The sequence below is a fragment of the Hyperolius riggenbachi genome, chromosome 8 (assembly GCF_040937935.1).
Source record: "Hyperolius riggenbachi isolate aHypRig1 chromosome 8, aHypRig1.pri, whole genome shotgun sequence".
Taxonomy (NCBI): domain Eukaryota; kingdom Metazoa; phylum Chordata; class Amphibia; order Anura; family Hyperoliidae; genus Hyperolius; species Hyperolius riggenbachi.
In genome coordinates, this window is record NC_090653.1 from 211,946,445 (window position 1) to 211,966,762 (window position 20,318).

The 20,318-nt window shown below is 48.5% G+C and overlaps 1 protein-coding gene across 2 annotated transcripts in view; it reads right to left on the reverse strand.

The window, feature by feature from the left end:
* The window catches only part of CRB2 (crumbs cell polarity complex component 2), a 243,764-nt gene that overhangs the window by 24,829 nt on the left and 198,617 nt on the right, over positions 1–20,318 (reverse strand). For both annotated transcript variants that reach the window (XM_068248149.1, XM_068248148.1), the window contains exons 8-12: positions 6,682–7,232; positions 5,691–5,856; positions 4,627–5,485; positions 2,920–3,036; positions 649–769 (exon numbers count right to left, since the gene is read on the reverse strand). In XM_068248149.1, coding sequence (XP_068104250.1) covers positions 649–769; positions 2,920–3,036; positions 4,627–5,485; positions 5,691–5,856; positions 6,682–7,232 — 1,814 coding nt within the window. The remainder of the gene's footprint in view (positions 1–648; positions 770–2,919; positions 3,037–4,626; positions 5,486–5,690; positions 5,857–6,681; positions 7,233–20,318) is intronic.

The following is a 20,318-nucleotide window of genomic DNA, read 5'->3' on the forward strand; positions in this document are numbered from 1 at the left end:
TTCCCATCCTCAATAGCATCCTGCACAGGCGCAGGACACTAATGCAGACAGGAACACAAAGAAAAATATGTGTGGCCAGGCCTGTCGGGCCTGTCAGCGGAAAAAAAACTAGCTGGCGACGGGGACCGGAGGCTCCGAGAGTGACTGCGACAGCATGGGACAACTGGATAGCTAGTAGAAGCCTCAGGAAAGAAAAACTAATTTTTTTCTTCCTGGCTTAAGTGTCCCTTTAAGGGGCAAAGTTAGTTGAGGACCTGAATAAAACAGTTTTGCTAATCTCTGGCTGCATGCTCATTCAGCAGGAGCCTGGAAATCCATTTTAAACTTTCAGAATTTGCTTTGGTTGCCTTGCACAAAGACTATTTTATCATATGATAAACACAACAGCCAGCCTTGTTAATAAAACATCCACAACTTCAGCAACAGGCAGTGACACGTAGTGAGATGTGTTACACAGAACATGCAAACAGATTGTTAACAGTTACTTAACAAGCATGCAGATTCCTGTCAAAAGCAACAGCGATGAAGACCTTAGGCTATCCTATGCTGCTGATGGAGAATCTCACACACCGTTTCACCTTTGGTAAGTAAAGCTTTGTCAGTTTTGGCACTGTATTCAGATAAAGCGTGTATACATGGCAGACTTACCTCACAGCGTAGCCCACTAAAGCTGGCATTACAGATGCACTTGAAGTTGTTGACTGAGTCTTGGCAAGTTCCCCCATTGAAGCATGGGTTTGGCTCACAGTCATCAATGTTAACTTCACACCTGAGTGACACAAACATCCCGATACAAGGGTTATCTCTGTGACATTACACAGCACTTCAAGCTGGTTTGTTTTACAGTAGAATGAGCTCCCTGAAATAGCAAAATACCGATACCTGTTGAGGGAGAATGTTGTGTACACCCCTCCTCCCTGGCAGCCGCAATGCTCACAGTTCCCTTGATGTCTGTTCTACATGGCTAAAGCCTCTTTCACACGGGAGGCTGAACTGTGCACTTCCTGTCTGCAGGCCACCGAGTTCCTTCCAGCTGCAATTTAATGAGCCGAATGGCAGCATTTGTAACCCCACGTGTCATCGCAAAAATGCATCATGTCACATCTGCATGTGGCTGCGGGACAGATAAAATTGGGGCACAGCGCTGGGAGAATAGAAATAGCTCCTCATTGACTTCAATTATATAACGTTATTTAGCGTTATAAGTGTTAAAAAATGGTGCATGAAGTGTGCCTTACACTTATAACGCTAAATAGCGTTATATAATTGAAGTCCATGCGGGGGGCTAGTGTTAGGCAGTGGGGGTCGGGGGGAGAGAGGCAGCGGACACTGGAGGGAGTAGGATTACGTGGAGGGATGTGTGCATATGCATACATTACCTTGTCCCGGCCGGGAATCACTCCTTCACTCCGCTCCTTCACTTCTTGCGCTAGTTTGCTGTAGTCCTGCAGCCAGCCAATCACCATGTGGCTGTGATTGACCCACGTGGCGGTGATTGACAGCGCCGCTCGCGCAGGCGCAGTACAGAGCGACCTCCAGGCCGCTCTGATGTCATCGCTGGGGACCGGGTTAGAGCTCCGGCAAACGGCTGCGGGGAGAGCTGCGGCGTGGGACGTCCTGGGAGCTTGGGGCTGGTGGAAGACCCCGGTAAGTAGCGTTTATTTATCCCGGATAACTCCTTTAAGGACCAAAGGCTTAAACCCCCCTAGTGACCAGGCCATTTTTTTTTTTTACTAATTAGGCCACTACAGCTTTAAGGGCCTATTTCCACTACACGCAGATCGGATGCAGAATGGATGCAGAAAAACTGACTCCAATGAAAGTCTATGGGCTTGTTTCCACTAAACACGACTTTTCTGATGCAGATTTTCCCATAGGCATTCATTGGAGTCAGATTTTCTGCATCCATTCTGCATCCATTCTGCATCCAATCTGTGTGTAGTGGAAATAGACCCTAAGGCCTCACTGCAGGGCCGTACAACCTAGCACGCAAGTGATTCCCCCCCCCCCCCCCCCCCTTTTCTGCCCACCAACAGAGCTTTCTGTTGCTGGGCTCTGATCCCAGCAGTGATGTTTATTTACGCTTTTTTTTTTTTTTAAATAATTTGTTCTTTTTTTAAAATTACCCTCCCTCCCCCCGCCAGCCAATCAGTGTGATTGGCTGTCATAGGCATCAGCCTATGACAACAGATCACTTTAGTGCCTCCCAGGGGGACAGCCATGTCATTGGCTGTCCCCAGTACAGCGCTGCCTTAGATCGCAGCACTGTACAGTGTTATTAGATGGTCTCCTAGAGGTGACCACCGCTGGGAGACTGATGACAGAGCGAGCTCCGTCATTCAAGTAGAGATGCTCGTGCATCGGCGCATGCGATCTCCTGCAGAACCCCGCCCCAGGACTTGGCAATTGGCGTGGAGTGGTCCTGGGGCTGCCGCCACGTTCACGCCAATCGACGTTACGAGGTCGGCAAGAAGTTACATTGAATGACTGAAGTAAATGGACTTTTGCACAATATTCTAATTTTTCAAGTTTGACCTTTAGATATTTAGAGAGTCTCTCTTTTATGCAAAGAGTCTATCTTTTTATAGCTAATATTAATAATATCAATAATCACGGTTTTTGAGTAGAAGTGATCAGACAGTAATTTGATGTTCCACTACAATGTCTCATTGCACTCCCTGTCAAGTATATATTGCTGAATGAGCTCAGGCTGTTTTTGTGTTTAGTAGGCAACTGCTACAGCTGCACTAATGTTATGGCTTCATTCATTCATCCTCACACTTGCCAAACACATCCTAGGCCATACTGTAGAGCACCATTGGCTGTTAGGGGCGCTGCGCTGCGCTGATGCCTGGAGTGCACAAAGTTGCACTCACCATATCTATATTTATTACAAAGGCTAGGTTGCTATGTTATTACCTCCTCCCTTTAAAGCCAGGTTTACAGGTACAATTTGCGCCCCAGATTCCACTGTTGCATCTGGCTCCATTCAGACATGTCACATTTATCCCACACTTCTCAGGAGGGTAAGGCCACCTGTTGGGAAAAATGAGTATCAGTGCTCTGTGGCATGAAGCACAATTATAAACTCTTCTCCAAGTTGTAGACAGTTACTTGGATTATTAATACTGAAGCTCATTAAAGCCCAACTCCAGGCAAAAAGCACCTGGATTTTAAAGCACTCAGTCAAGGTCGCTTCACTGGCCATTTCCTGTGCTGTAGGCTGCAATCGTCTCAGAGAGTTCGATCTGGTCCTCGAAGTCTGAGCAACAGGATGATGCAAGCCAAGCTGCAACCCCACCCCATACAGCCTGCTATTACCTTTATTAACTTAGATGTTATAGGTCATGTGACCAAATCTTTGAAATCTTCTGCAATGCTTTACAGTACAGGGTGGTCCATTTATGTGGATACACCTTAAAAAAATTGGAAAGGTTGGTGATATTAACTTCCTGTTTGTGGCACATTAGTATATGTGAGGGGGGAAACTTTTCAAGATGGGTGGTGACCGTGGTGGCCATTTTGAATCCAACTTTAGTTTTTTCACTATGAAGAGGGTAATGTGACACATCAAACTTTTGGGAATTTCACAAGAAAAACAATGGTGTGCTTGGTTTTAACGTAATTTTATTTTTTCATGAGTTATTTACAAGTGTCTGACCACTTATAAAATGTGTTCAATGTGCTGTCCATTGTGTTGGATTGTCAATGCAACCCTCTTCTCCCACTCTTCACACACTGATAGCAACACCGCAGGAGAAATGCTAGCACAGGCTTCCAGTATCCTAAGTTTCAGGTGCTGCACATCTCGTATCTTCACAGCATAGACAACTGCCTTCAGATGACCCCAAAGATAAAAGTCTAAGGGGGTAAGATCGGGAGCCCTTGGGGGAGATTCAACTGGCCCACAATGACCAATCCACTTTCCAGGAAACTGTTCATCTAGGAATGCTCGGACCTGACACCCATAATGTGGTGGTGCACATTAAGGTGGATTCAAAATGGCCAACTTCAAAATGGCCGCCATGGTCACCCATCTTGAAAAGTTTCCCCCCTCACATATACTAATGTGCCACAAACAGAAAGTTAATATCTCCAACCATTCCCATTTTATTAAGGTGTATCCATATAAATGGCCCACCCTGTATATGTAGTCTTGTTGCTAACTGTCCCTCAGATGAGCACACAAACTTATATACTTATCATAGTCTAGGAGGCATTTTTATCATTGGTAACTTAGCTGTATGTTTTTGGGGTGTGTGAGGAAACTAGAGTGCCCTGTAGAAGTTCATGCAACTACAAGGATAACATACAAAGACAATGCAGTTAGTGTCCTGACCCAGCCAATCACTGACCAATTTTACCACCTGCATGTAGCATGAGAGTTTATCTACACAATATGTTCATAGTATTCAAATTCTGTTGACCCTTATAGTACAAGGAGGTGGTAAAATTGGTAAGTAATTGGCCAATCAAAAAGGTGTGTACCAGGCTTAACAGTAGAAGCCTTGGATCACATACAAAAGGGAACTTTTGGGCATTTTGATTACTATATTATGCCTGGAGCTGGGCTTTAATGTGTTCATTAAATATAATAAATTACACATTGCATCTTCTATTACTTACTGGCAGTAAGACCCAATATATGAGGGTGGGCATTTGCAGGTATAGCTAGTCACGCCATCTAAACAGATGCCTCCATTTAGACACTGATGCTGCTGACAATCATCCACGTTGGTCTCACACTTTTTACCAGTGTATCCGGGGGAACAAGTGCATCTATAATCGGCCACCAGGTCTGTGCATGAACCATGAATGCAGGGCTTTAACTTGCAATCATCTATGTTTAATTCACAGTGTAGTCCTCCCCATCCTAATGCGCATTCACAAATGAAGTAGTTAAATGCATCATAACATTTTCCACCATGCAGGCAAGGAGTGGCTCCGCATACATTGGCCCCTCTACAGCCCAATTCTGGTGAGTCCCAGCGTTTTCTAATGAACTGTTGAGGAAATACCTGGTCTTCAAAAGGCAGGTACAGACCTCCTATAGAAACTTGTCCAAGGCATCCAGTATAATTCTCCGCTAGTGCAATGGGTGTGCGTTCCGCCAGGAAGCTCAGACTAGCTGCACTTCCTTGCAGAGTCATATTATTCCCATTATCCATTCTTATTATCCACTGATGAGGTGCATGTGTAGAGTCTATCATCATAATGACAACCCTGTGCCATAGTGCATCAGAAACTAATATTTCACCAACAAAGCTTAATCTTTCCACGCTGTTTCCAATTTGTATAAATACGTGAAGGAACCCATCCCGAATCATGATAGATATATGATCTAGATCTTTTGAGGCTTGGAACAGAACAGCATTCATATCTCTGGTCCGGAAGTCCAGTGAGACTGATGTAAGTTGTGTGTCCGATGAAATGTTGGAAATGAAGACCACAGGGTTTTGTTCTCTGAAGGTTGCATTGACTATGCCTACAAATATGACAGAAATAACAGTAGATGACCTCAGCAAGCAAAAACTACAAATGCCAGCTATTAATCAGGTTTAGATTAGTTTACTTTCTTATTGAAACAGTCAGCAATGTAGAGCTCTTCACAAACCATATCAAGAATAATTAACTCTAGCAAACTACAGTGACACACGGTATAATCCAGAAACCAATCCAACGTTACTTACATGTGTATCCTCCTGGGATGTCCTGACATGTAGAATTTGCTGGACATGGGCTACGATGACACCACACAGGCTCTTCACATGTTGGTCCGGTGAAATTGGCTGAACAGGTACAGGTGAATTCATTCCAGGTCACAACACATGTGCCATTATTCTTACAAGGGACAGACTAGAAAAATGAAAAATAAATGTCAAAAAGGTTTAATAGACTGATATACATAACGCGTGTTCACAACAAGCAAGAAACCATTCAAAGACAGCAGAATAAGTTCTAGAATAGCAATCTTATGACATACCTCCCAACTTTTTGAGATAAGAAAGGGGGACACTTAAGCCTCACCCCTAATCACACCTCAGGCACACCTCTAGTCATGCATACTATTAAGATTTCATAAGAAAAATATGTTGTTTTATAAATAAAACCACACTGGTACTTTCTATCCTGGTTCACTTTGCTTCATATTAACATTGCAAAAGAAGAAATATATTAATTTAAGGGGTGAATATAAAATGTATAGTCAATTCAATACATTTTTCAGTAGATAAATTAAATATATTTTCATAGATTTGTATACGAAAGAGGTACAATTGAGGAAGAAAGAGGGACATGGGGATTGGGTTCCCAAAGAGGCACTGTCCCTCCAAAAAAAGCGACAGTTAGAAACTATGCTATGATACAGTGTGTTGGCAGAAGATACAGTGTCCTGGGTAAGCTGTGTGTGTGAGAGAGAGTATGTGGGTTAGGGGGTTGTGATACAAGGCTCTGGGGGAGCTACGTCGTCTGCAGTGAAGGGTGAGGTGCAGGGGTCTTGAAAAGCAGCATGGTCCATATTGTGGGAGAGCAGTATCCACGGGCCTAGTTGAGGTTCATTGTGTTTGATGCAGGGGCCTGGAAAAGCTGCAGTGGATTAGATGCAGGGGCCTGGGGGAGCTCAACTCTTCAGTATAGATAGGGGAGGGGATGCAAGGGTGAGGAAAAACATTCTATACTCACTTTACACACATCATCGGACACGCAGTCCTTTGTTACATTATGGATATAGCCAGGATAGGTGGCAACATCTTCATGGTCCACCTGGAAAAACTCCAGGAGGTTGTCATTGACTCTTACATCTTGTAAGCATCCTTTAAAATATCCCCCCCACTGTTGAACATTCCCCTCTGGGGGAATTCCTCCTACAAGGACTGTATTTCCTGCTTCAATAGACAATGGTGGCAGCTGGCCCGTATCTTCCATGTTCCCAATGCCATTCATTGAAACCAAACCTTCTGTAACTGATATGTAGATCATCTGCTTCTTGCCATGGCTTATATATTTATCAAAAGACACATTCTTCATTGACATTATTGAAATATGAATTTGTCCTGATTTCAGGTAAACTGTAAAGAAGTTTGCGCTGCTGTTACGAATCTGCAGCAAGAGACCATCGGGTTTGAGAGTCCTGATGAAAGCAGACACATTGAAAGAGCCTTCAATATCCTGGGTGATTGTAAAGTTGGCAAAACTATGCGCCCCCTCGTGGAAGAAGGTACCAGTATTGTATTCTGTGAAGAAAGAAAATAAGTTGTTATTCTGAACATAAAATGTTTAAAGTGTTTACAATTGAGATAGGTTGCTACCATGTACAGTACAGACCAAAAGTTTGGATACACCTTCTCATTCAAAGAGTTTTCTTTATTTTCATGACTATGAAGAAAAACGAGTGGCCATCATTACTTTAAGAAATTAAGGTCAGTCAATCCAAAAAATTGGGAAAACTTTGAAAGTGTCCCCAAGTGCAGTCTCAAAAACCATCAAACGCTACAAAGAAACTGGCTCACATACAGACCACCCCAGGAAAGGAAGACCAGGAGTCACCCTTGCTGCGGAGGATAAGTCCATCCGAGTCACCAGCCTCAGAATCGCAGGTTAACAGTAGTCTCAGATTAAAGACCAGGTCAATGCCACACAGAGTTCTAGCAGCAGACACATCTCTAGAACAACTGTTAAGAGGAGACTGTGTGAACCAGGCCTTAACGGTAGAATATCTGCTAGGAAACCACTGCTAAAGACAGGCAGCAAGCAGAAGAGTTTGTTTGGGCTAAAGAACACAAGGAATGGACATTACAGCAGTGGAAATCTGTGCTTTGGTCTGATGAGTCCAAATTTTAGATTTTTGGTTCCGACCACCGTGTCTTTGTGCGACGCAGAAAAGGATGGTTTCTACATGCCTGGTTCCCACCGTGAAGCATGGAGGAGGAGGTGTGATGGTGTGGGGGTGCTTTGCTGGTGACACTGTTGAGGATTTATTCAAAATTGAAGGCATACTGTACCAGCATGGTTACCACAGAATCTTGCAGCGGCATGCTATTCCATCCGGTTTGCGTTTTGTTGGACCATCATTTATTTTTCAACAGGACAATGACCCCAAACACACCTCCAGGCTGTGTAAGGGCTATTTGACCAGGAAGAAGAAGGATGGGGTGCTGCCCCAGATGACCTGGCCTCCACAGTCACCAGACCTGAACCCATTTGAGATGGTTTGGGGTGAGCTGGACCGCAGAGTGAAGGCAAAAGGACCAACAAGTGCTAAGCATCTCTGGGAACTCCTTCAAGACTGTTGGAAAACCATTTCAGGTGAAGCTCATCAAGAGAAGGCCAAGAGTGTGCAAAGCAGTATTCAAAGCAAAAGGTGGCTACTTTAAAGAACCTAGAATATGACATATTTTCAGTTGTTTCACACTTTTTGGTTATGTACTATACAGTACTTCCACATGTGTTAAATCATAGTTTGGATGCCTTCAGTGTGAATCTACAATGTTCATAATCATGAAAATAAAGAAAACTCTTTGAATGAGGTGTGTCCAAACTTTTGGTCTGTACTGTATACAGTACTTGAATTCAAAGGTTTTATACCCCTAAACGCAGGGCCGGAGCTACCATAGGAAAAAATAGGCAACTGCCCCAGGGCCCCAGAGCCTGTAGGGGCCCCCAAGGTGTCCCTCCCCATGTTAACTGTTGCTCCCCAGGGTCTCTGCAGAGTCTTTTAAGTTGGGAGGTGATTGGGGGAGGGTCAGCAGCCAGCTCTGGGGCCCAGGAGGGAAGTTTGGCTGCAACAAAGGGCCTCAAATGACACTTTTTGATCGGGGGGTGTCTGTTGGGGGGCCCCCAGGCTAATTTTGCCCTAGGGCCCGACTGTTACTTGAACCGGCCTTGCCTAAACGACACAAAAAATAACATCCTTCTTTCTACTTGGGTCATCTTACAACAAAATATTACACTTGGGAGTCACATTACAATACCAGTCTGTAAGAGTGCCAGAGCATTTCTTGTAACTTGCAAGAGTTGTGACCTGCCTGAAACTGGACCAAACAGCCAAGGAACAGAGGCAGTGGAAGTCTCAGTTCTGGACTGTCTGGTCCTCTAGAGGCCTTACTGACTCTACTGCAGAGCGCACTTTGTGGTGCTAAAGTTAAGTGGTGCGGCTTGACCTGATAGGGGACTCACTATAATGGGCGAGGGAATTTAAATGAGGGACTGCCATAAAAGGGGTGGCACTATAATTTGAAGAGCATACCATCTGTCGTAGTATTCTCTTATAGTCTCCCCCCCCCCCCCCCCCCGGGGATTGGTTCAATTTATAAAAACCTTTCAATGTAAGATTATCTGGATCACTAGCATGGAATTTTTGAAAATGTTCACCTAGAGGGGTCCCAATAGTTGCATTTTTAATGTTGCTGACATGCTTTTGTATGCATGACTTTAAGGGGCGGATGGTTTCTTTCACATACTTGAGTCCGCACGGACATGTAATCATGTATAGGACGAACTTAGTATTACAGTTGATAAATGATCGCACATTAAATTCATGTCTAGCATAAGTCCCAGTGAATGTATCAGTTCTCTCAACTAAATGGCATACAATGCAGCTTGAACAAGGATACATACCCTTAGGTCGTTGAGATCCACCCACCCACATCATTGTTGTTGCGATTTCTTGCTTTGGCTGGTAGTCAGAACATACCACGAGGTCCTGTAAATTGGGAGCCCTCCTGGCCATCATTCTGGGGTAATCTCCCACCAACCGAGCAATCATAGGTTCCAGCTGCAGTATATGCCAGTGTCGAGACAAAATACCTCTCAGTTGACTTCAATGGGTACCATATTTTGTAATTAGCCCGAATGGGCTCATTTGATTTTTGATCAGTGGACTTCTTTTTCTGCTTTAGCAGGTTCTCCCAAGGTGTCAGTTCAGCTTTCAATTTTACCTCCTGTAGGACCAAATCGTCATATCCTCTTTCCTGAAATCACTTGTCATAGCTTCAGATTCCAAAGCAAAGTCCCTTCCATTAGAGCAGTATCTGCGAATACACAGAAACTGACCTGTTGGTATACCTCTGATCTGCGCCTGAGGATGAAAACTTGAGGCATGCAAAAGCATATTGCCTGCCGTGGGCTTTTTGTATGTACATGTAGAGATGCCCAAGTTGTCTTTTCTTATTAACAAGTCAAGGAAACTGATCTGATCGCAATCAACAGTATGTGTAAGGGAGATATTCCTATCATTCATATTGAGGTGTTCTAAAAAGGGTTAGGAGCCACCTAGGGGGTGGTTAGGGTTAGGCACCACCAGGGTTCTGTGTGAGAGTATGCTTGGGTTAAGCTATGTTGTTGAATTACGTTACTTTTTTAACGTTAATATATTTTCATTATCAACTCCCATCTGTTTTAAAACCGTATTTATCATTAACCAATTTCATTAACAATGTTTATCATTATTGAGATTTTGTTATCTACCGGCACCCCAGCCGGGCCCTTTTTTCATGCATGCCTGTGCTTGATTCAACCAGAGCTGAGGTATCAAATGCATGTTTGATGCATTTAACAGGGGGCACACATGGCTTATCTATACTGGGGAGGGAAATGCTATACTGGGGGCACACCTGGCATATCTATACTGGGGAGGGGGCTGCTATACTTGGGGCACACATGGCTTATCTATACTGGGGAGGAGGCTGCTATACTGGGGGCACACATGGCTTATCTATACTGGTTAGGGGGCTGCTATACTGGGGGCACACCTGGCATATCTATACTGGGGAGGGGGCTGCTATACTTGGGGCACACCTGGCATATCTATACTGGGGAGGGGGCTGCTATACTTGGGGCACACATGGCTTATCTATACTGGGGAGAAGGCTGCTATACTGGTGGCACACATGGCTTATCTATACTGGGGAGGGGAATGCTATACTGGGGGCACACCTGGCATATCTATACTGGGGAGGGGGCTGCTATACTTGGGGCACACATGGCTTATCTATACTGGGGAGGGGGCTACTATACTGGGGGCACACATGGCTTATCTATACTGGTTAGGGGGCTGCTATACTGGGGGCACACATAGCTTATCTATACAGGGGAGGAGGCTGCTATACTGGGGGCACACATGGCTTATCTATACTGGGGAGGGGGCTGCTATACTGGGGGCACTCATGGCTTATCTATACTGGGTAGGGGGCTGCTATACTGGGGACACACACGACTTATCTATACTGGGGAGGGGGCTGCTATACTGGTGGCACACATGGCTTATCTATACTGGGGAGGGGGCTGCTATATTGGGGGCACACCTGGCATATCTATACTGGGGAGGGGGCTGCTATACTGGTGGCACACATGGCTTATCTATACTGGGGAGGGGGCTGCTATATTGGGGGCACACCTGGCATATCTATACTGGGGAGGGGGCTGCTATACTTGGGGCACACATGGCTTATCTATACTGGGGAGGGGGCTGCTATATTGGGGGCACACCTGGCATATCTATACTGGGGAGGGGGCTGCTATACTTGGGGCACACCTGGCATATCTATACTGGGGAGGGGGCTGCTATACTTGGGGCACACATGGCTTATCTATACTGGGGAGGAGGCTGCTATACTGGTGGCACACATGGCTTATCTATACTGGGGAGGGGAATGCTATACTGGGGGCACACCTGGCATATCTATACTGGGGAGGGGGCTGCTATACTTGGGGCACACATGGCTTATTTATACTGGGGAGGGGGCTGCTATACTGGGGGCACACATGGCTTATCTATACTGGTTAGGGGGCTGCTATACTGGGGGCACACATAGCTTATCTATACAGGGGAGGAGGCTGCTATACTGGGGGCACACATGGCTTATCTATACTGGGGAGGGGGCTGCTATACTGGGGGCACTCATGGCTTATCTATACTGGGTAGGGGGCTGCTATACTGGGGACACACACGACTTATCTATACTGGGGAGGGGGCTGCTATACTGGTGGCACACATGGCTTATCTATACTGGGGAGGGGGCTGCCATATTGGGGGCACACCTGGCATATCTATACTGGGGAGGGGGCTGCTATACTGGTGGCACACATGGCTTATCTATACTGGGGAGGGGGCTGCTATATTGGGGGCACACCTGGCATATCTATACTGGGGAGGGGGCTGCTATACTTGGGGTACACATGGCTTATCTATACTGGGGAGGGGGCTGCTATATTGGGGGCACACCTGGCATATCTATACTGGGGAGGGGGCTGCTATACTTGGGGCACACATGGCTTATCTATTCTGGGTAGGGGGGTGCTATATTGGGGGCACACCTAGCATATCTATACTGGGGAGGGGGCTGCTATACTTGGGGCACACATGGCTTATCTATACTGGGGAGGAGGCTGCTATACTGGTGGCACACATGGCTTATCTATACTGGGGAGGAGGCTGCTATACTGGGGGAATACCTGGCATATCTATACTGGGGAGGGGGCTGCTATACTGGGGGCACACCTGGCATATCTATACTGGGGAGGGGGCTGCTATACTGGGGGCAAACATGGCTTATCTATACTGGGGAGGGGGCTGCTATACTGGGGGCACACATGGCTTATCTATACTGGGGACGAGGCTGCTATACTGGGGGCACACATGGCTCATCTATACTGGGGAGGGGGCTGCTATACTGGTGGCACACATGGCTTATCTATACTGGGGAGGGGAATGCTATACTGGGGGCACACCTGGCATATCTATACTGGGGAGGAGGCTGCTATACTGGGGGCACACATGGCTCATCTATACTGGGGAGGGGGCTGCTATACTTGGGGCACACATGGCTTATCTATACTGGGGAGGGGAATGCTATACTGGGGGCACACCTGGCATATCTATACTGGGGAGGGGGCTGCTATACTTGGGGCACACATAGCTTATCTATACTGGGGAGGGGGCTGCTATACTGGGGGCACACATGGCTTATCTATACTGGTTAGGGGGCTGCTATACTGGGGGCACACATAGCTTATCTATACAGGGGAGGAGGCTGCTATACTGGGGGCACACATGGCTTATCTATACTGGGGAGGGGGCTGCTATACTGGGGGCACTCATGGCTTATCTATACTGGGTAGGGGGCTGCTATACTGGGGACACACACGACTTATCTATACTGGGGAGGGGGCTGCTATACTGGTGGCACACATGGCTTATCTATACTGGGGAGGGGGCTGCTATATTGGGGGCACACCTGGCATATCTATACTGGGGAGGGGGCTGCTATACTGGTGGCACACATGGCTTATCTATACTGGGGAGGGGGCTGCTATATTGGGGGCACACCTGGCATATCTATACTGGGGAGGGGGCTGCTATACTTGGGGCACACATGGCTTATCTATACTGGGGAGGGGGCTGCTATATTGGGGGCACACCTGGCATATCTATACTGGGGAGGGGGCTGCTATACTGGGGGCACACCTGGCATATCTATACTGGGGAGGGGGCTGCTATACTTGGGGCACACCTGGCATATCTATACTGGGGAGGGGGCTGCTATACTTGGGGCACACATGGCTTATCTATACTGGGGAGGAGGCTGCTATACTGGTGGCACACATGGCTTATCTATACTGGGGAGGGGAATGCTATACTGGGGGCACACCTGGCATATCTATACTGGGGAGGGGGCTGCTATACTTGGGGCACACATGGCTTATCTATACTGGGGAGGGGGCTGCTATACTGGGGGCACACATGGCTTATCTATACTGGTTAGGGGGCTGCTATACTGGGGGCACACATAGCTTATCTATACAGGGGAGGAGGCTGCTATACTGGGGCACACATGGCTTATCTATACTGGGGAGGGGGCTGCTATACTGGGGGCACTCATGGCTTATCTATACTGGGTAGGGGGCTGCTATACTGGGGACACACACGACTTATCTATACTGGGGAGGGGGCTGCTATACTGGTGGCACACATGGCTTATCTATACTGGGGAGGGGGCTGCTATATTGGGGGCACACCTGGCATATCTATACTGGGGAGGGGGCTGCTATATTGGGGGCACACCTGGCATATCTATACTGGGGAGGGGGCTGCTATACTGGTGGCACACATGGCTTATCTATACTGGGGAGGGGGCTGCTATATTGGGGGCACACCTGGCATATCTATACTGGGGAGGGGGCTGCTATACTTGGGGCACACATGGCTTATCTATACTGGGGAGGGGGCTGCTATATTGGGGGCACACCTGGCATATCTATACTGGGGAGGGGGCTGCTATACTTGGGGCACACATGGCTTATCTATTCTGGGTAGGGGGGTGCTATATTGGGGGCACACCTGGCATATCTATACTGGGGAGGGGGCTGCTATACTTGGGGCACACATGGCTTATCTATACTGGGGAGGAGGCTGCTATACTGGTGGCACACATGGCTTATCTATACTGGGGAGGAGGCTGCTATACTGGGGGAATACCTGGCATATCTATACTGGGGAGGGGGCTGCTATACTGGGGGCAAACATGGCTTATCTATACTGGGGAGGGGGCTGCTATACTGGGGGCACACATGGCTTATCTATACTGGGGACGAGGCTGCTATACTGGGGGCACACATGGCTCATCTATACTGGGGAGGGGGCTGCTATACTGGTGGCACACATGGCTTATCTATACTGGGGAGGGGAATGCTATACTGGGGGCACACCTGGCATATCTATACTGGGGAGGAGGCTGCTATACTGGGGGCACACATGGCTCATCTATACTGGGGAGGGGGCTGCTATACTGGGGGCACACATGGCTTATCTACACTGGGGAGGGGGCTGCTATACTGGGGGCCCACATGGGTTATCTATACTGGTTAGGGGGCTGCTATACTGGGGGCACACCTGGCATATCAATACTGGGGAGGGGGCTGCTATACTGGGGGCACACATGGCTTATCTATACTGGGGAGGAGGCTGCTATACTCGGGGCACACCTGGCATATCTATACTGGGGAGGGGAATGCTATACTTGGGGCACACCTGGCATATCTATACTGGGGAGGGGGCTGCTATACTCGGGGCACACCTGGCATATCTATACTGGGGAGGGGAATGCTATACTTGGGGCACACCTGGCATATCTATACTGGGGAGGGGGCTGCTATACTCGGGGCACACCTGGCTTATCTATACTGGGGAGGAGGCTGCTATACTCGGGGCACACCTGGCATATCTATACTGGGGAGGGGAATGCTATACTTGGGGCACACCTGGCATATCTATACTGGGGAGGGGGCTGCTATACTGGGGGCCCACATGGCTTATCTATACTGGTTAGGGGGCTGCTATACTGGGGGCACACATAGCTTATCTATACTGGGGAGGGGGCTGCTATACTGGGGGCACACATAGCTTATCTATACAGGGGAGGAGGCTGCTATACTGGGGGCACACATGGCTTATCTATACTGGGGAGGGGGCTGCTATAGTGGGGGCACTCATGGCTTATCTATACTGGGTAGGGGGCTGCTATACTGGGGACACACACGACTTATCTATACTGGGGAGGGGGCTGCTATACTGGTGGCACACATGGCTTATCTATACTGGGGAGGGGGCTGCTATATTGGGGGCACACCTGGCATATCTATACTGGGGAGGGGGCTGCTATACTGGTGACACACATGGCTTATCTATACTGGGGAGGGGGCTGCTATATTGGGGGCACACCTGGCATATCTATACTGGGGAGGGGGCTGCTATACTTGGGGCACACATGGCTTATCTATACTGGGGAGGGGGCTGCTATATTGAGGGCACACCTGGCATATCTATACTGGGGAGGGGGCTGCTATACTTGGGGCACACATGGCTTATCTATTCTGGGTAGGGGGGTGCTATATTGGGGGCACACCTGGCATATCTATACTGGGGAGGGGGCTGCTATACTTGGGGCACACATGGCTTATCTATACTGGGGAGGAGGCTGCTATACTAGTGGCACACATGGCTTATCTATACTGGGGAGGAGGCTGCTATACTGGGGGAATACCTGGCATATCTATACTGGGGAGGGGGCTGCTATGCTGGGGGCACACCTGGCATATCTATACTGGGGAGGGGGCTGCTATACTGGGGGCAAACATGGCTTATCTATACTGGGGAGGGGGCTGCTATACTGGGGGCACACATGGCTTATCTATACTGGGGACGAGGCTGCTATACTGGGGGCACACATGGCTCATCTATACTGGGGAGGGGGCTGCTATACTGGTGGCACACATGGCTTATCTATACTGGGGAGGGGAATGCTATACTGGGGGCACACCTGGCATATCTATACTGGGGAGGAGGCTGCTATACTGGGGGCACACATGGCTCATCTATACTGGGGAGGGGGCTGCTATACTGGGGGCACACATGGCTTATCTACACTGGGGAGGGGGCTGCTATACTGGGGGCCCACATGGGTTATCTATACTGGTTAGGGGGCTGCTATACTGGGGGCACACCTGTCATATCAATACTGGGGAGGGGGCTGCTATACTGGGGGCACACATGGCTTATCTATACTGGGGAGGAGGCTGCTATACTCGGGGCACACCTGGCATATCTATACTGGGGAGGGGAATGCTATACTTGGGGCACACCTGGCATATCTATACTGGGGAGGGGGCTGCTATACTCGGGGCACACCTGGCATATCTATACTGGGGAGGGGAATGCTATACTTGGGGCACACCTGGCATATCTATACTGGGGAGGGGGCTGCTATACTCGGGGCACACCTGGCTTATCTATACTGGGGAGGAGGCTGCTATACTCGGGGCACACCTGGCATATCTATACTGGGGAGGGGAATGCTATACTTGGGGCACACCTGGCATATCTATACTGGGGAGGGGGCTGCTATACTGGGGGCCCACATGGCTTATCTATACTGGTTAGGGGGCTGCTATACTGGGGGCACACATAGCTTATCTATACTGGGGAGGGGGCTGCTATACTGGGGGCACACCTGGCTTATCTATACTGGGGAGGGGGCTACTAAACTGGGGACACACATGGCTTATCTATACTGGGGAGGGGGCTGCTATACTGGGGGCACACATGACTTATCTATACTGGGTAGGGGGCTGCTATACTGGGGACACACACGACTTATCTATACTAGGGAGGAGGCTGCTATACTGGGGGCACACATGGCTTATCTATACTGGGTAGGGGGCTGCTATACTGGGGACACACACGACTTATCTATACTGGGGAGGGGGCTGCTATACTGGCGGCACACATGGCTTATCTATACTGGGGAGGAGGCTGCTATACTGGGGGCACACCTGCATACCTCCCAACTTTTTGAGATGAGGAACCGGGACATAAGCCACACCCCCTGACACACACCCAACCACACCCCCTGACACACCCCTAGTCAAAAAAAATATATATACACAATTGCAGAGATATATATATATATATATATATATATATATATATATATATATATATGCAATTGTCATAAAAAAATGGTGGGGAGAAGGGTGAGGGTGCCCATGGGTTTCTGTGTCTATGCCCCCTAATGTGTCTGTCCCCCCCCTCTCTGAACAACCCCCTGATGTGTCTGTCCCCCCCCCCCTCTCTGAACGCCCCCCTGATGTGTCTGTGTCCCCCCTCCTCCCTCCCTGTAGGCAGAGTGAGCGCAGCGGAGCAGCCAGCCGAGTCCTCTTACCGCTGGTCCACTCGTACTGGCATCAGACCTCCATGTGCTTCCTGTGACGTCATAGTAAACAGGAAGCACATGGAGGTCCGATGCCAGTACGAGTGGATCAGCGGTAAGTAAGAGGACTCGACTGGCTGCTCTGCTGTGCTCACTCTGCTAACAAGGAGGGGGGGACAGACACATCAGGGGGGTATTCAGAGAGAGGGAGGGAGGAAGTAATGAAGCCGGGCTCCCGCATCCCTCATTACCGCGGCTGGAGCCTCGATCATTTTTTCTTCCTCCATTCTCTGCCCAGCCGTCGGGATTCAAGAGGGGGGGCCCGGGATAGCGGGAGGGCCCCCTCAAATCGTGAGAATCCCGACGAAAACGGGACGGTTGGGGGGTATGCCCCTGGCATATCTATACTGGGGAGGGGGCTGCTATACTTGGGGCACACCTAGCATATCTATACTGGGGAGGGGGCTGCTATACTGGGGGCACACATGGCTTATCTATACTGGTTAGGGGGCTGCTATACTGGGGGCACACATAGCTTATCTATACTGGGGAGGAGGCTGCTATACTGGGGACACACACAACTTATCTATACTGGGGAGGAGGCTGCTATACTGGGGGCACACATGGCTTATCTATACTGGGTAGGGGGCTGCTATACTGGGGACACACACGACTTATCTATACTGGGGAGGAGGCTGCTATACTGGGGGCACACATGGCTTATCTATACTGGGGAGGGGGCTGCTATACTGGGGGCACACATAGCTTATCTATACTGGGGAGGGGACTGCTATACTGGGGGCACACCTGGTGTCAGAATCCACTCTGCTGGCCTTGATTCCTTGGACGGTGTTGTTTCCTATGCAACTTGCATGGTGCAGTCCAGGGAAAAGAGGCCTTTCTGTCAGTTTGCAAGGCTGACTAATTTGCATTCACTTATCTTGCAGATCTGCTTGTCTGCTTCCTTTGGAGGTTTAGTATAAATGTCACTTCCTCCCAGAATTCTTCGCTCGACAGTTTCTGATTAGGGAGACTTACCTTGGAGCCTCAGCCTCTTTTGTACCTTGTTGCGAATATTCTAGTGTAGTTAATTATTGGGGAGTGCATCTTGCATTCCCTATAGTGCAGTCAGGCTCTGTATTATTTGTACTGTTTATTCCTGTGCTGTCTTGTCCTTGCGATTGTACTGTCACCTGCGGTGGCTGACAGTGAATCGTTTGGTCTCGTTCCTAGATTGCACTCGCCCTAGCGGTAGAGGCGGTGGATCTCCTTTGTCTGACTCTTAGAGTATAACCTTAGCTGCGGTTGCTACTGGTTACTCCTTCAGTCTGTCTTGTCTAGCACGAACGCTTGCTGTTGTCTGGAGTGAGGCAACCGATTAGCGTTATTTGTCTGTCATCATTTTCTGTGTTCGTTCGTTAGTTAGAACACAGAAAATGTTTTGTCACTGTTGCGCTTATCGTGCGGTGGCCGTACCGTTTACGCTCTTGTCTCTGTTGTGCATATCGTGTGGGGACCACGTTTAGCTAGTTCATTGGTTATTTTCTTTGACGTTCAGATTATGGTTTTCTGCTGTGTCTTTCTTACTCAGTTCACGCTCTGTCTTTACTCAGTCTTGTGTTGCTGATAGCAATCGCTTCTCTTGCGATTAGCTTTCTCTCTGGTCTGCTCTTATGTTATATGTCTACCGTCTAGATTGGTGGACATTCATGTTGTCTGTCTCTGTCTTTGCTTTCTTCTGAATTGTTGCTTTGTTGTTCAGTCGGGCAATTTCAATCTGGCATCTGTGGTTGTACAAGGTACTTGTTCCTCTGTACTCCACAGTTCCATCTGCTGGTTGGAATTCTCCTCTGTTGTCCTATCTTGCTTAATCGTGCAATTTCCATCTGGCATCTGTGGCTGTGAAGAGGATCTATTCCTCTGCACTCCACAGCTCCATCTGCTGCTTGGAATTCCCCTCTACAAATCTATACTGGGTACTTTGGTTCTGTGACTGTGGCAATTTCCTTCTGCTTCAGCGCACGTGGTGTGCGCTGGCTGGAAATCGCCGGCAGGTCATTACACCTGGCATATCTATACTGGGGAGGGGACTGCTATACTGGGGGCACACCTAGGGAGGAGGCTGCTATACTTGGGGCACACATGGCTTATCTGTACTGGGGAGGAGGCTGCTATACTGGGGGCACACATGGCTTATATGTACTGGGTAGGGGGCTGCTATACTAGGGGAACACATGGCCTATCTATATTGGGTAGGGGGCTGCTATACTGGGGGCACACATAGCTTATCTATACTGGGGAGGAGGCTGCTATACTGGGGACACACACAACTTATCTATACTGGGGAGGAGGCTGCTATACTGGGGGCACACATGGCTTATCTATACTGGGTAGGGGGCTGCTATACTGGGGACACACACGACTTATCTATACTGGGGAGGAGGCTGCTATACTGGGGGCACACATGGCTTATCTATACTGGGGAGGGGGCTGCTATACTGGGGGCACACATAGCTTATCTATACTGGGGAGGGGACTGCTATACTGGGGGCACACCTGGTGTCAGAATCCACTCTGCTGGCCTTGATTCCTTGGACGGTGTTGTTTCCTATGCAA